Source organism: Sardina pilchardus, chromosome 8, assembly GCF_963854185.1.
Source record: "Sardina pilchardus chromosome 8, fSarPil1.1, whole genome shotgun sequence".
NCBI lineage: Eukaryota > Metazoa > Chordata > Actinopteri > Clupeiformes > Clupeidae > Sardina > Sardina pilchardus.
This window is the reverse complement of record NC_085001.1, coordinates 32,469,261-32,484,555: the sequence shown is the minus strand read 5'-3', so window position 1 is coordinate 32,484,555 and position 15,295 is coordinate 32,469,261. Positions and strand designations below refer to the sequence as shown.

Genomic DNA, 15,295 nt, shown 5'->3' with positions numbered 1-15,295 from the left:
CAAAGAGCAACATAAATGAAAAGTCGGGGAAAGCCATCGGTTGTGGCGAAATGCAAAGCCACAGAGCGTTGTTTTCCAATACTTTGAATTCCTCATGTGGCAAACCTCCCAAGAACACCACAGTGGTTTTCACTATGTATTGGCAGAGATTTTCCGAGTGATAGTGCAGAGAAGGACTATTTTCCTGGGCTGCATGGGCACATGTTTGACACCACCGTGTAGGAAAATCATCTGCTAGTTAAAATGACTGTACATCCTTCTGGTACTGTCAGGTCAGAGTGCAGCACAAGAAAACACGCAAGAGAAGACAAAAGCTATCCCCTTAACTGAGTGCATGTGTCAAATTGCCCTTACAGCAACACAATACAGATGTTCCTGTTTGCATTTCATTGCAAAAGTTCTTTTTTTTTCTAAATAGTTTTTAAAGGTCCATTTGTGTGAAATGTTGTGTTTAGGTGTGTGTGTGTGTGTGTGTGTGTGTGTGTGTGTGTGTGTGTGTGTGTGTGTGTGTGTGTGTTGTGTTTGCGCTGTATGTAGCCTACTTTTTTTAGGAAAAGCTCACCAATGTGACATATGAATGGCAGCTTACTAAAATATTCTTGCCTACATTTGTATTAAAATAAATAAATAAAAAGTTACAGTACAAAAAGTGCTAACACCTCACTCCTGGCCTTGACCTTGATGTAGTGTGTGGGTTTTGAAATAAACCAGGCTATTTGTGGTCTTTTGGGTCTCAGGGTCGTTCACAAAAATCTGTTTCTGTTATTGAGGCTAAGCCATCACTCCTGCTACGGTAGTTAGTTTGGAATTACTGCTGCAGTACATAGCCAAGGCTCTTGGTGGCAGTAAATCCCTGTGTGGCAATAGATTGTGTTTGCTTTGTACTGCAGAGGTAGGATCCTACAGCATTGTACACAGGAAGAGCTGTTGTGCTACAACTTTTTGAGCAGGCAAATGTAAGTCAGTATGGGGTAGTGCCGCTTCTGTAAATTAAGAAGGAAAGGTGTTTAAATGCGATTACGTTATTGTCATCATCATCTTTCTCAACTCGAGAATGAACCTTTGCTAACAGAAAATCGGTCACATGTCGAGTCTCCTGCTAGTTAGCACTTGAGTTGATTGGTAATAAACTAGCAATTGAAGATAGCTGCCTATTGTCATTGAACATACTAGTTTATGGCGAGTAAGGTAACTTTTTATCAATGTAACCTCGAAGTATTGAGTTCTTCATTATCAGTCAGGGAGGCTGGACAGTAAGGCAAGTTAAGGTTAACCGACAGCTAAGGTTCAACGTCGAAGTCCTCGTGTCTCCTTTTAATTAAGTAGAATTGATGATAAAATTATAGCAGCTACAGGTTCGAGCGAGCTTGAATGAAATAACACTACAGTAATGGATTGTTTTGCATGCGCTGTATTCCAACTATACATCCGTTAGGTTAAAGTGCTGTTCTTTGAGAGCTGTTAAACAAATGTCTTTAAAACACGTACATAATTATCAATTTCTGATTAACAGTTTGTTCCGTTGCTCGTGCGCATCCCCCCAATCTAACTCAGTTACCTCTCCTACCTCTACTCTGGTTAACTCTGGTTTTGTTGTTGCCCTTGTTGTCAGGCCTTAGGAGGATAATGGTGGTCAACCTTTGTCAGCCACCTTTTCAGACCACTGTTCAGTGCAATAAGGTACATGTATTCACCATTAAATAAAAATGGTCACTTTTATATTGCAGAGACATGAGTAGGATCTGTGTATTTAATGCATGTAGATTACATGAATATGAATGACTATAATGAGATTATAGAAATAAAGGCTTTTTTCAGAAATGGTTTGAAAAGTAAGAGTTCAGATTTTTTTGGAAAAACATGTTGATTAATTATGTTGAAAATATGATGATTAACCTTACTCTACAAATAAATTGTCTAACGAAGGTGTTTCATTGACAAAACAAAAAGCTAATTCCAATTCATCAACATAGTACATAAGTTATTTTCTGTCCTGACCAAGGCCAGGAAGGTGTGTGTATACTGTATGTGCATGTGTGCATGCCTTCCTTGGCGATCCAGCTTTGGTTCAGTTCACTGAACTATCCTTCCTTTCTCCACTCGCTCTGTTGCCCGCTACTGCCCTCCCTCTCTTTCCCTTGTACTGCAGCTGTGTGCTGATGGCTATGACGTCTCCAACCTTGTGTCGGAGGACCCTGCCCTCCGTCGGCGTGGCTTCAAATTGGAGTACTTCCTGCGGCCACCTGTACAGGTGACGCTTGACTTCCGCTGGCAGGTGGAGGTGTGTGGCGTGGATGTGGAGCTGTGGCCGGGTGGGATGGACCAGAATGGCGCCTCCCGCAGGCTGGAGGTCCACAGCAGCTCGGATGCCAACGCTGACGCCACCCAGGGCCACTTTCTCCAGGTGGGCCGGTGTGAGATGCGGGATGGGGTGCTGGTGTGCTTCCGTGCCCCCCGGTTTCGCCCTCGCGCCCCCTTCCCCCATCTGCCCCCGGCACCTTCTGACGGGGCCACGCAGTCTGACCTCTGGAGTCGGGGGCCGCAGTCCCTGGGCAGTGTCGCCCGGCTGCGCCTGACTATTCCGTTCAGCAGCGCAGGCACGCAGCTCGGGTTCAAAGCACTGTCTGTGTGGGGGCTCCCGGCCCGCTCCAGTTCCCCTGAAGCCCTGGAGGAGTTCCAGAGGGCCTATCGCCACTCCTTAGCCCCCACAAAACCACTCATGCCCACCGGACCACCTGCCCCTGCCTCCACCAACACCCCAAAGCCCGCCACCCATTCGGACCTGGATGAAGCCGTTCCTGAGGAGTTCCTGGACCCCCTGACCCAGGAGCTGATGGTTCTGCCCATGGTGCTGCCCAGTGGGGCGGTGGTGGACATCAGCTCCCTGGAGGAGTACCAGCGCCGTGAGGCCACCTGGGGACGCTCACCCAGCGACCCCTTCACCGGCGTGCCCTTCAGCTCGGACTCCAAGCCCCTGCCATGTCCACTTTTGAAATGCCGTATTGATCAGATGGTCCTCCGGAAAGGGGGACGGCCAGGCGTCTGTGGGGGCAAGGAAGGGGCCACCACCCTGGGCCCGCAGGCCTCCAGGCTCATCCCTCAGACTCCCAAACAACCACAGACGCCCACGTTACCCAACAGTTTACTTACCTCACACACCCAGCCGGGCTGTGCTACAAGCAATGGTGCTGTGGACTGCCACACATCCTCCTCAAGTGATGGACCACCCAGTAACCAGGGCCTGGGTGAGGGGATGACTCCAGCAGGAGGAGGGGAGAGTTCGGTCCTGAGGAGAAAGAGAGGGCTGGATGCTTCTAATCCAGACCTGGACAAACAGATGGATTGTGCAGTAGCTAGTAAGAGTACATCCAAGAGAGCAGAGAACAGTTTACAGCCATGCAAAAAAACAAGAGCAGACCAGCAAACGCACTCCCCAGGTGAGGTGCAAATATAACTGAGTAATCCTTCTTTTCTGTCCTGTGGTTCTATACTGTGTGCTGATCTGTGTCCCTCACTCACACTTAGTCCAGTCTCTCTGTGCAGAATCTACAGATTTTCGTTTTTTCACGAGTCTTCTCCACTAGCTGGTTTAAGATGATCTCAGAACTGTTCTTCTGTGTGTGTTTCTCCCTCAGACTCCCATGAGGAGCGTCTGTCGGCCAGTCTGGATGCAGCGCTGAGCTGTGCTCTGCAGGGGCTACCCTCCTACACCAGCAAGAAGAGGCCACAGGGCCACACCCCCGCCCCACACACAGGTGCAAACACACTCACCTTTCAATCAATCAGATGGCAATCATAGACATAGAAAGGAAACATAGAAAGGGAACAGAAAGGTTAGGTAGGTTATGCCTACGATATAGAGAATTCATTGAGAAAAGAACAGAGGTTTGAAGAGTTCGCTTGAACGGTTGCGCAATGACATTTCCTGTGCATGATAAGCACACAAAACTTCATAGGCTAATGCAGAAAATGATACACCAATGCCCCAGTCTCAAATGCTAGTTGCCGTAGTTTAAACAAGCTAGGTTATATTAAGTAAAATTACGTTAGAGCACAAAATCAGTCCAAAACTAGAAAAGCACTCAGATAGCGCAGCCTTTGCCAAGCGCCTCCTGGATAGCCTACAGACGGTGATCACTCCCAAAATATAGTTATCCCTCTTACCTGCTTAGAAATGCATCACGTTTTATTTTGTATCACCATACTTGGTCGTGTGACTACTCGTGTAACTGTATTTTAATAGGGAAAACATGGAGGTGTTTGGTCGCTTCTAACTTCATCTCTGTTTGGATCCTAATGAATGCATTGGGCTAGCTAAGTGCTATCAAAGTTGCGCCGCGCGCCAGAGCCAGTGAGTGCACGCATTGAAATGTGAGAGGTATATATCAACTCGTCTTAATTAGGGGAATAACGTAGTTTAATATGAAAAAACGGTGAAGTGTTCCTTTAAATCTCTGGATGGTTCCATGGGGAGACAAAACTCTGCTTTGAAACCATAAGGCCTACATCAGACGAAAGGTTCTTCACATTGGAAATTGTTTTTCAGAGCCTCAGATCATAATAGGCTAGGCCTCTAATGGCATGACTTTATGCCATTCATTAAATGTTTTTTTTAATTATTATTATTTTTTTTTAAAGAACTATTGCCTCAACGGTTCTTTGAAGCACTGGAAAAGGTTCTTCTATGGCATCGCTCTGAAGAGCTGGTACTGGATCCATTGTTTTTTAGAGTTTAGTTTTGAACAAGTAAGGGCTATTGTGATTCTGCATCCTGTTTTTCACCTCAATTCAAATTCAGTTCAAACTCAAGGAGTCATTCTCAATTCAATTCTAAATTTTGCACAAGCCTGCCTCCAGGGTTGAAAGAGGTTCATTTCCACTGACATGTAGTAGTAGTATACACTATATTGGCAAAAATATTGGGTCATTTGCCTTGACTAACATATTAACTTAAATCACCTCCCATTTTTTATCGATAGGATTTAATATGACATTGGTCCACCCTTTGCCTCTATAACAGTTTCAACTCTTCTGGGAAGGCTTTCCAAAAGGTTGGAGGTAGGAGGTAGGAGTGTGTTTATGGGATTTTTTGAACATTCTTCCAGAAGCGTATTTTTCAGTGTCACACACTGCTGTTGGACGAGGAGACTGGCTCTCAGTCTCCGCTCTCAGTGGCTATCCTCAAACTATTCCCGCAAAGGGGAGCATGGAATTGCCCAAAATCTCTTGGTTAATGCTGAAGCATTCAGATTTGCCTTCACTGGGGGATGGCCCCTTCCTGTTCCAACATGACTGTGCAACAGTGCACAAAGCAAGGTCCAGGATCACAGAGTTTGGTGTGGATGAAATTGACTGACTTGCACCAAAGATCCTTCATTACTGACAAGATAGAGCACCATAATGCATCTCTATGGAGGCTAAATTTGAACAGTTCCTGTCTGCTTAAAGAGGCGTGTCGCAAAGTCGTCATAGTGGGATATCGATCTCTGTCAGGTTGACAAGCAGTTAAGTTCGAATGTAACGTCACTTTCTAGGTCTGCTTAAAGGGGGATTTCGCCCCCCTCCCCTTTGCGAAAACACAACGCGGAAATGTTCGAACGTTTGCGCCTCTCGCTCCGCTTTAACCCTCTCTGCTTGCACAGAGTCCTGACCTCAACCCAACAGAACACCTTTGGGATGGATTAGAGCGGAAAATGAGAGCCAGTATCCTCGTCCAACATCAGTGTGTGACCTCACAAATGCGCCTCTGGAAGAATGGTCGAAAATTCCCATGAACACACTCCTAAACCTTGTGGAAAGCCTTCCCAGAAGAGTTTAATCTGTTATAGCTGCAAAGAGTGGACCGACATCATATTAACTATGGATTAAGAATGGGATGTCACTTCAGTTCATATGCGAGTCAAGGCAGGTGACCCAATACCTTTGGCAATATAGTGTTTGTTACATTAGCGTGGGAAAGTTGCAGGATTAAAAAAACTGGTTGAGCACTGTTACATGAAACTACACATTTGCACAAATTAGGATTAGTGTGCTATTATCTTTTTTTTTTTTTTTTCGTTTTGGTGAGTTTGTGGCGCCTCATGACTGATGGAAGTTATTCACTGGATTAAGCACGTCTGAGAGTTCTTTATTTTCAAAGAACATAAAACAAATGCTACAATGCTCCAAAAAAAACTCCATCTTATTCTCGGGTTTTCATTGCTAGGCTACCTGCTCCTCACAACACGCATTATGCGCACACACACAGATGAATGATCGGTCAAGTTCAAGCTGACGTAACCGCTGGAAGAGTCTACAAATAGGACTAACTCAAAACACTCGCAAAATCCTTCTCGTTTTGGTTGCGTTAAATAAAACCCTGCTAATATTAATTAATTAAGTTTTTGTGAGCGCTATGATAGGCCTACTTTATTAATATTTGTGAAACTGATACAGGGTGACTGTACTGAGGTGTCACGACGGCATAGCAAATGAGCTTCAGAAACAATCTTGAAGCTCAGGACATTCAGACTAGCCCAAAACGTTAACGGAATCCACCCAAAGCCTGCATTCAAAACATTAAAGAAATTAATTTCACAGATATTGCAACTGCATGCAAGATTAGGCCTATCATAAGGTTATTAAAACTGGGTCCGAATTAGTAATTGAAAGAAAAGCTTTACTTTGTTAGATAGAAGTAGCCTATCTAGCAACCTGTTAAGATGTACCAGAATCGAGGAAATTGTAGGCCTATAGCTCATACTTTTTTTCAGGGAGAGAACCCCCAGAGAACTCCCAGGACCCCCACTGACCTGTCCCACCCACTTTCAAAAAGCCTACAGTATGGGTGGATGGTATTGTCCACAGTTAGCCTCTGTTCACATCAGCCACTTAGATAAATGTGTGGCAGCTGATAATGCTAGTTATAAGTTATTTTTATAGTTATCTTTTTTGCTATTTGGGGGGTTGGCCCTCAGCTTGACTTTCTGTACATAATTTGGCCCTCGGGGAAAAATAATTGGGGACCACTGATATATGCCCACATTCAAATATGAAAATATCAAGGAGAGGAGACTGTGTAAGAAATAATATATTACACTTGTTTGAGTGAGGTTGGTATATGATAAACTGACAGACTCTTCTATTCCTCCTCCTCCTTCCCAGGTGAGGATCAGTGTGCCCTTTGCTCTGTGTCTCTTACCCGCTATCCAACCAGCCCTGCGGCCTATGCTCTTCCATGCAGGCATCTCCTCTGCCGCCCGTGCCTCACCCGCAAAGCTCCACCAAATGCAGGAGGACCCCAGATTGTTTGCCCCACTTGCGGCTCTGCTGCCGCAGCTAGTGCCGTCACACGTGTGCACCACTGATCACTGGTGACCGCTGCATGAAATGAACTACAGACAGACCAAGGCACACAGGCACAGGGTACTGGCAAAGTGTGTTGAAATAAACAGCATGAACTTTGGCAGTTTGACTGGCAGACAATGGCATCAGCTCTTCTCAGTTGTGCTTCTCAGGGACTTTAGGACAGTTGAGTCCTTTTTCATCTGATACACTGCAAGTCATTAAATGGCGTACCCCTGGTCATGTGGCCCAGGGCTTTGGCTGGGTGCCTAGGCAAGTGGAAATTGAAAAGCAAGAGAGAAAGCAGCAGAGTTGAGCGTGAAAGAGATGAGGGGGAGTGTGTACCCAAGGCTGACTTGCTTGTGTGGAAAGAAAGCATGGAAGAGGATGAAGGGAGGTGCAGTCCTGGCCTCTGGAGGTTAGAACACAATGTGTCACACTCTCCACCTCCACCTCCCAAAGGCTCATTTGGATACTTTTGGACGTGTGAGTGCTGAGCAACTCAAAGGACTTTCTGATCCACTTCTTTCCTCTTTTAGTGTCTACTCACAACTATACTCTCTCTCTCTCTCTCTCTCTCTCTCTCTCTCTCTCTCTCTCTCTCTCTCTCTCTCTCTCTCTCTCTCTCTCTCTCTCTCTCACTTAGTAGACACTACCAGATGTGGTCACTACATAGACCCTTTCACACTCCTGACCTTTGACCTGGCCACAGATGTTATGGTGTACTGTTTGTCAGGAAATAAATGGAATATAATGAAAACATTTAAATTGGTCTTATTTCATTTGACAGAATACACTAGATTTAAAGGTGCTCTAAGCATGTTGGGCAACATCCCTTCTGTTGACGTTTAAACAAAACTCCCTATCCCCCCCCCCCCCCCCCCCCCCCTACGCCCTTCCCCTCTTTCCCGTGTAAATTCAACTCCTGAACTTGCATCTCGTCAGTGATTGGCTGGAACATGTTTGTTATGTTTTTATTTGATTTTATTTGATTTAGTTTATTTTCTCTTTTTTGCCGATTTTGGAGCCTGGGCTGTAGTTCAGTATGTGTTCTGCTCACCTGTTAAGTTATCTCTTAAGTTATGTTGTCTCTGTGTATTTCTGGTTCGAACCAGATTGGGGAAAGGAACGATATTAATGGCAAAGGCTACACATTTTGTTTTATACCTTTTTGTAGTATGATCAATGATTGTAGTGGCCACTTATTGCAAGATGGTTTGGTCCCTGCCTTGTCCATAAATGGCTCATAATGAATATCAGAGGAAGGCTCCTCTCTCCTTCACACAATGCCTGACTGTGCTTCACCAATATGCCTCCTGTGTTTTCTTTATCAAGCTTTCATCGGTACGCTACATTCAAAATTGCCCAAGGGGTGGAAGTGTTAAATAACTCCAAAATAATTCAAGTAGCCTAGAATTGCATAAGATTAAAAGCTGAGACCTCCCACATAACCAGAAGCTGATCTGAGGGCAGATCTGGCATTTTGCCCATCCCCCAGTTTCAACAATTTTGATCAAAACATTTGAAATCTATCAGTGTCATTTTCTTGATATTATTCTTAAAAAGTTCAAACTTCTTCAACTTCAACTTTATTACTATTTCAGACATAGCACTGAACAATGTTAAATAGCAACTCACAATCTCAAGACTGTAACACTTACATAGGGTTAAAAGAAAAACAGCATGGCCGTGGGTAAAGTTCATTGCAGTGCATAATATAAAGAGTTCTTTTTACTGTGAAATAACTTTTCCATAATCACCTTCACGTAAACTCTTAATAGGGTGAAGGGCACTTCTGCCGCACTCTGAGCAGGTCTAATCGCAAAACAACCATAGGAAGCTTGGTCTTCAGATAGGTACGTGTATTTAGTTCATTTACTAGGCTACTGCGCTTCTCAATGATGCTTTAAAATACGATGGTCGACCGTGGGGCCAAGTGGGGTCCGATGTCTGGAAGCCTGAGCTCACTCTCTGGGCTTTTGCTTACAATTTGGTCCCCTTCACTTTCACAATATCTCCTGTGTCTCTGGGTCAGAATCATTGGTATAACCATGATGAAGACCTGTATGGCAAAAACATCAAGGTTTGGCATTTCCATTCTCTTTCATTCACCTGTATCCCCTGTAGGGCCAGATCTCCAGATCTACTGTGCAGGGTCACGGGTACATTTCCACCGCTCATTCAAGTGCAGGGAGCCGTGTTTCACATTGTTGCAATCAGTCAAAGGAGTCTAAAAGGTAAGCATGCCTGTACAGCCAAAAAAAAAAAAAAAACTGAACACACCCAAATGTCAGTTAAATGATAACGTGCTTTATTCCCATACTTTCGGTTTTATTGTAATCACACCTGTCGTCGTGGGATTCAGTCCTCAGGCTATGAATGGCTAAGTGACACGTGTTTTTTTTTTTTTTTTTTTCATCAAATCTTTCATTCAGGGTTCATGTCCTATCATGTCCTGTCTGGTAGGTTGAGAATCAGATTCATTGGAACTTGCTTCTGTGTGCTATTGACGCCTCTTAGTCTTCTTCCTGTTATCCATTCCTTCTCTCTCTCAAGTCTTCATGCCAATATTATTATATAAAATGGGACTCTTCCGTTTTCTATTCAGTTCAAATGTATTTCAGTTTTGTAAATTATTTCATGTAGAGCTTACTAGTGATATTTCTAGATTCTTTGTCTGCCTCAAACATAACGAAGACATCCTTTATTAACTCCACAGCGGGGATTTATGGTGATGAGAAGAGAGAAGAGTGCAAACAAGAAGTATGAGGTCCTTGAGGTGTGTTGTTCACTCTATGCTGGTTAAAAACAGAAAGACTGACATGGAAGGAAAGAGCAGTGTATGACAGCTGGTTGGTGTTGATGGTTCAGCTGGTACAGGTATCACAATCAGTGGTGAAACAACATCTGACAAACTGGCGCCACATGTCAGAATCAACCGACATGCTCCCATGCAAGTTAATCAAGCAAGAAGTATCACTTAAATTAACATAACGTTTGTCCATTTTCTCACAAAGGCCTGCTGTCTACCCACTGGTAATTGATCATTTATTTATTTAAAGCAGGGACAGCACATAACAAACACGGCGTTGCAGTGGATACTCAACATTACGTCTATCTATCTTGCATTTCTACACACATTTTTACTAGGGGGGCCAAGGAGGAGCAGTGTTTAACCAGAGGGTACATTAAAAATGGGAACAAATTATATTTAAAGATTCTAAACTTTATTTTACTAATCATATAAACATTTATTTTGTACAAGAGTGAGTGCAGGTGCAAGAGAGGAAAGGCCATAACAAATAAAAAATACAGTACAGGGTATAAAGGGTGTCAATTCAATGTGAGTAAAACTCCAGAGTACAACAAAATGCCATTTCTTTTTTATGGAAGGCTCACTACTGAGGACAATTGAGTCCACACTTAAAGGGATATTCCGCCATTTTTTGAAATACGCTCATTTTCCACCTCCCCTCGAGCAAAACAATCGATATTTACCTTGTTCCCGTTCATCCAGCCATTCTGTGAGTCTGGCGATACAACTTTTAGCTTCAGCCTAGCATAGATCATTGAATCGGATTAGACCATTAGCTTCTCGCCTGCTAGCTTCATGTTTAAAAGTGACTAAGATTTCTGGTAATTTTCCCATTTAAAACGTGTCTCCTCTCAAGTTAGAAAGTGCAATAAGACCAACTGAAAATGGAACCTGGCGTTTTTCTAGGCTGATTGGACATGGAACTACACTCTCATCTGGCGTAATAATCAAGGCAACTTGCAAACGTACCATAGGCGCAGTGATATCGTACGCAGCATCTGAAAATAGTCCCCATAGACAACAAGCAGTAGTAGTGCCAGTAGTTTGCAAGTTGCCTTGATTATTACGCCAGATGAGAGTGTAGTTCTATGTCCAATCAGCCTAGAAAAACGCCAGGTTTCATTTTCAGTTGGTCTTATTGCACTTTCTAACTTGAGAGGAGACACATTTTAAATGGGAAAATTACCAGAAATCTTAGTCACTTTTAAACATGAAGCTAGCAGGCGAGAAGCTAATGGTCTAATCCGATTCAATGATCTATGCTAGGCTGAAGCTAAAAGTTGTATCGCCAGACTCACAGAATGGCTGGATGAACGGGAACAAGGTAAATATCGATTGTTTTGCTCGAGGAGAGGTGGAAAATGAGCGTATTTCCAAAAATGGCGGAATATCCCTTTAAGTATAAGTATTTGAATTGACACAATATTGGATCGATTTTAATTAATTTTAATGAAATATAAATATACACTACAGCAACAGAGGCTGAGCTTACAGGAAGGGTTATAGCAATCTTGCACAGGCTAAAGAGCTCAAAGGAAACGTCCCTGTATGGCTCAATAAAACAAACTAGCTCAACTTAAATTGATGGAGCTCATGCCCTAAATCAATGTCTGCATTATACAAACCCTGCATCTCTCTCTATTTCCCGTTTCTGAAACCAGGTGTTGAAACAAAAACAGTGTCTGGGCCATTTAATGTGAGTGTATGTATAGCAATTGCTGAGTCCATATACTATAGACTATACTACTGAAGCCAATACTCAAGCCATGGATTAAGATTATTTGGCCTTAAGATCTGTCTTCTGTCCCCCATCAAAGTGAAATATATTCAAGTTAGGCTGTACTGGTACATCATCCTTGGATTTATTTTCCCATATGGAAATGTCCTGTTGAAAACACATATGATTCCTATCTGTCCTAATAGAATAATGGATCATGGCTCTAAAACTACATAATACCTCAGACCTCAGAGGGGTTACTCTACTTCTCTTCCTCGTCTGTACAATCGTTTGAAAACATCTTGTAGTTTGCGTCACAGGAGTGCCAAGAGCTACTGTAGCAAGATTGAGATCAGTTTTTGGAGCACTGGAGCCAGAGATGAAAACCTGTCAATTTCTGCCAAGACACGTGTGGATCATGATCGGATCACTCAACAGGTCAACAAACCAAAATATATGTCAAAACAAAAATGGTTCACTGAACACAAAATCAAACTTCTGCCATGCCATTGCCATATCAGTCCTCTGATTCAAGGAGGAGAATGCACAATCTGGATGATCTGAATAGATTTTGTAAAGAGGTATGGGAAAGGGAGGCTAAACAAGGTACTACATGCAGGGATGCTAATAATTGTGGGCAATGTGTTTTTGTTTAAAAAATTTCTTTATGGGGTGTTTCAAGGTTGGATTTTTCCTCAATGTTTACATTGTGGAATTACAAGAAATCACTAACAGATGATTTTTGAATACCTGTTTTGGGTCTTTGGTTTTTGGACCTATCAAGGGTGGCAATAATTCTGGGGGGGTATACGGTATATGTTTTGCATATTAACAGAGAATCCCAGGAAATCCCTGAGTTAAAGGCTAGACGCGGATGTGGATCCTTCATTTCATGGGTGCTTGGTGTTCATTCATGCCCTGTCTGGTTCAGAGAATTGTCTAATAGTAATATGTGGGTTGGAGAGTTTTATGACAGGGAACAGTAGCCTATGTGACAAATAGAGATGAACAGCAATTACACAGCTTTCCATATAAATGAGGGACAGAAAATGTGAAATCATATAACTTATTTTAGAAAATATATAAATCTACTCAAAAACTGTCAAATATTAAACCATCAATATTGTTACATTATCATATTAATATCTTATATTATCATACCTTTTGATTTATATGTATTCATTTAGAGGATGCTTTTTTATCCAAAGCAGCTTACACGCATGTCAATTACATTAAGAGCCATTGTACCGGGAGCAACTTGGGGTTAGATGCCTTACTCAGGTTAGATGCCTTACTAGGTTCTCAGTTCTAATGCCAGTTGAACCAGCAGTTTGAAAGAAATGTAGGCTACTATATTGTGTATGCCTGTGTTTGCTTCTCTGTTTTGCAAAAGGATGAACAAAATCAAGGTTAGACAAAAATGTGGTTTATCAAATTAAGTTGATTCTTTAATTTATGCAGAGTTACAGAAAAAACAGAGTTAAAACTGCATTCAGTCGCCATTAAGGAGTTGAAGGTAAGTTGATAGAACTGTTATAGGTAACGGTTTTTGTATATCCTTCAGTAGATGACTGGACACTTACTTTTCTGAAATTCCTTTTTAGCTTTAAAATACAGTTGGCAAAATTGAGGACATGAGTATGTATTTGTAGAAGTGATGATCCATAAGACTGTGTGATCATACAGGTGTGAGCATGAGTGACAGTTGGCATTTGCTCCTCCCCAGGTGAGGGGTGCGTTGGTGTTTTTATCTATCTGTAGCACAGGTAGTGCTCATTGCAGCGATGGACCTCAGAGGGTTTACTCTACTTCTACTTGTGATTGCCACAGTCCTCCTCAGCGCTGATGGTGAGTTGCCTTGCTCAGACTTACAGACCGTTTCACATTTCTGTCCTCGTCTATTACAATCGTTTGAAAACATCTCTCAGTTTGAGTCACAGTATAGGGCCCTTTGAGGGCTACTGTAAGCAAGATTGTGATCAGTTTTACTTTTTTTGACTAAGCTAATACTTATGAACTTCAGTAAAACATGGTTTCATGTTAAATATGAGCGTGTGTGTGTGTGTCTGTGTGTGTCTGTGTGTGTGTATGTGTGTGAGTGTGAGTATGTGTGATATCTGTGTGCGTGTGCATGTGTTTGTGTAGGGCATGGGGGGGTGGGGGGCGGGGGGGTGATTGAATGGCAGACTCGTGCCCTGACAGGTATTTTCTCCCTTGCATTCAACACTGAATTGATATGTTGAAACACGTACTGATCTAAAACTCATAATTACAGTATAATCCACTACCTACTGTGTTTCTTGCCAACATTTCAGCCTTGATTAGAGCAATACAACACACCAGAATGATTGATATAAGCATTATAGGTTGCTTCCTCTGAAGTGAAGTAAGACTCTGTCTCTTACACAACTCCATGTAATTATGTACTAAACCCAACAAAGAAGTGGTTTTAGTGGTCCACACAGTAGTTACTGATTACAGTGCTTTAACTGCTTCTGTTATTTTTTGGGTCTCAGGAAGTCCTCCTAAGTGCTGTGTGGCTGTTTCAAAGCACATCCCACGCAAAATGATCGGGAAAGTTATAAGATATGAGAAGCAGAGCAGCTCGGGACTATGTGACATCGATGCTCTCATGTGAGTGGACAGAAACAAACAACTGTTTATGCACAATCAACTATAAGTCACTTCTTTTACAAGTCATGTCACTTACTGTTAGGAAAATGTTACAAACTTTATAACATTGACAAGGCTACCTAACGTGCTGTGACATAACAAGATGAGGTGGGTATAGGCATGTGAAAACTCAATCGCTCAAAACCTTGACCAAGATGTTATTGGTGTTTCCTGTCTACTTTAGATTATACATAAAGACATCCAAGAAGGTCAGAAAAGTCTGCGCCCATCCAAAGGTTATGAGACTGCTGAATCTATGGATGAAAAAGAACCGAATGTTCTCTTCAAAGAGTGCAGCACCATGAACCCTGTATGCAGGACAAGGCCTCTGAGGACAACTTTGCCATTCCATGTTTCTTGGCACGCTTGCTATTGCACCTCAAACATACAAATAACATAACATATAATAATACAAAACAATTTGCTGTGGCTGAAATGCTTTGTATTTGGCAGCTAATTAACTCTTTGTTTCACTGAATAAAGTTGACTATCCTAACATCAAGCCTTGGTCTCCAGTGATATCACAAACTATCATAAGCCATTGTTCAAGTCACTGATGAATCATATTCTAAAAGTTTTGCACATTTAGAGAGTCTTAGCAAAAAGAGCTCCTGGCCTAATTGCAAGAGTGAGGTCTTCATGCCGTGGGAAGAGTAAACAAAGAAGCTTATAATAAACGGCAGCTCATAAAGGTGAATCCATCAGCAGAAAGGTTAGTCTGGCTATCATCATAATAAGCTCAATCTTTTAAGATTGACCATTAGTCT

The 15,295-nt window shown here is 42.6% G+C and overlaps 2 protein-coding genes across 3 annotated transcripts; both read left to right on the top strand.

Moving 5' to 3' along the window:
* The first annotated feature begins 862 nt into the window (after positions 1-862).
* On the top strand, positions 863-8,076 carry ubox5 (U-box domain containing 5). 2 transcript variants are annotated; one of them, XM_062543664.1, is made up of 5 exons: positions 863-956; positions 1,613-1,680; positions 2,150-3,437; positions 3,636-3,755; positions 7,144-8,076. In XM_062543664.1, the coding sequence occupies exons 2-5, from the start codon at positions 1,627-1,629 to the stop codon at positions 7,344-7,346; spliced, it is 1,665 nt and encodes a 554-aa protein (XP_062399648.1). In that variant the 5' UTR covers positions 863-956; positions 1,613-1,626; the 3' UTR covers positions 7,347-8,076. The 2 variants fall into 2 exon arrangements, with proteins under 2 accessions (XP_062399648.1, XP_062399649.1); XM_062543665.1 differs by lacking the exon at positions 863-956 and adding an exon at positions 1,066-1,122.
* A 5,481-nt stretch (positions 8,077-13,557) lies between these two features.
* ccl27a (chemokine (C-C motif) ligand 27a) lies at positions 13,558-15,024 on the top strand. Its single transcript, XM_062544115.1, has 3 exons — positions 13,558-13,703; positions 14,372-14,489; positions 14,713-15,024. Exons 1-3 carry the CDS (start codon positions 13,640-13,642, stop codon positions 14,831-14,833), a joined length of 303 nt encoding a protein of 100 aa, XP_062400099.1. The 5' UTR covers positions 13,558-13,639; the 3' UTR covers positions 14,834-15,024.
* Positions 15,025-15,295: the final 271 nt, after the last annotated feature.

Coding starts and splice junctions, on each gene's coding strand:
- ubox5 (XM_062543664.1), top strand. CDS start 1,627: ATGGTGGTCAACCTTTGTCAGCCACCTTTTCAGACCACTGTTCAGTGC. Junction 1,681..2,149: donor CCACTGTTCAGTGCAATAAG/GTACATGTATTC, acceptor CTTGTACTGCAG/CTGTGTGCTGATGGCTATGA. Junction 3,756..7,143: donor CACCCCCGCCCCACACACAG/GTGCAAACACAC, acceptor CCTCCTTCCCAG/GTGAGGATCAGTGTGCCCTT.
- ccl27a (XM_062544115.1), top strand. CDS start 13,640: ATGGACCTCAGAGGGTTTACTCTACTTCTACTTGTGATTGCCACAGTC. Junction 13,704..14,371: donor AGTCCTCCTCAGCGCTGATG/GTGAGTTGCCTT, acceptor TTTGGGTCTCAG/GAAGTCCTCCTAAGTGCTGT. Junction 14,490..14,712: donor TGTGACATCGATGCTCTCAT/GTGAGTGGACAG, acceptor TGTCTACTTTAG/ATTATACATAAAGACATCCA.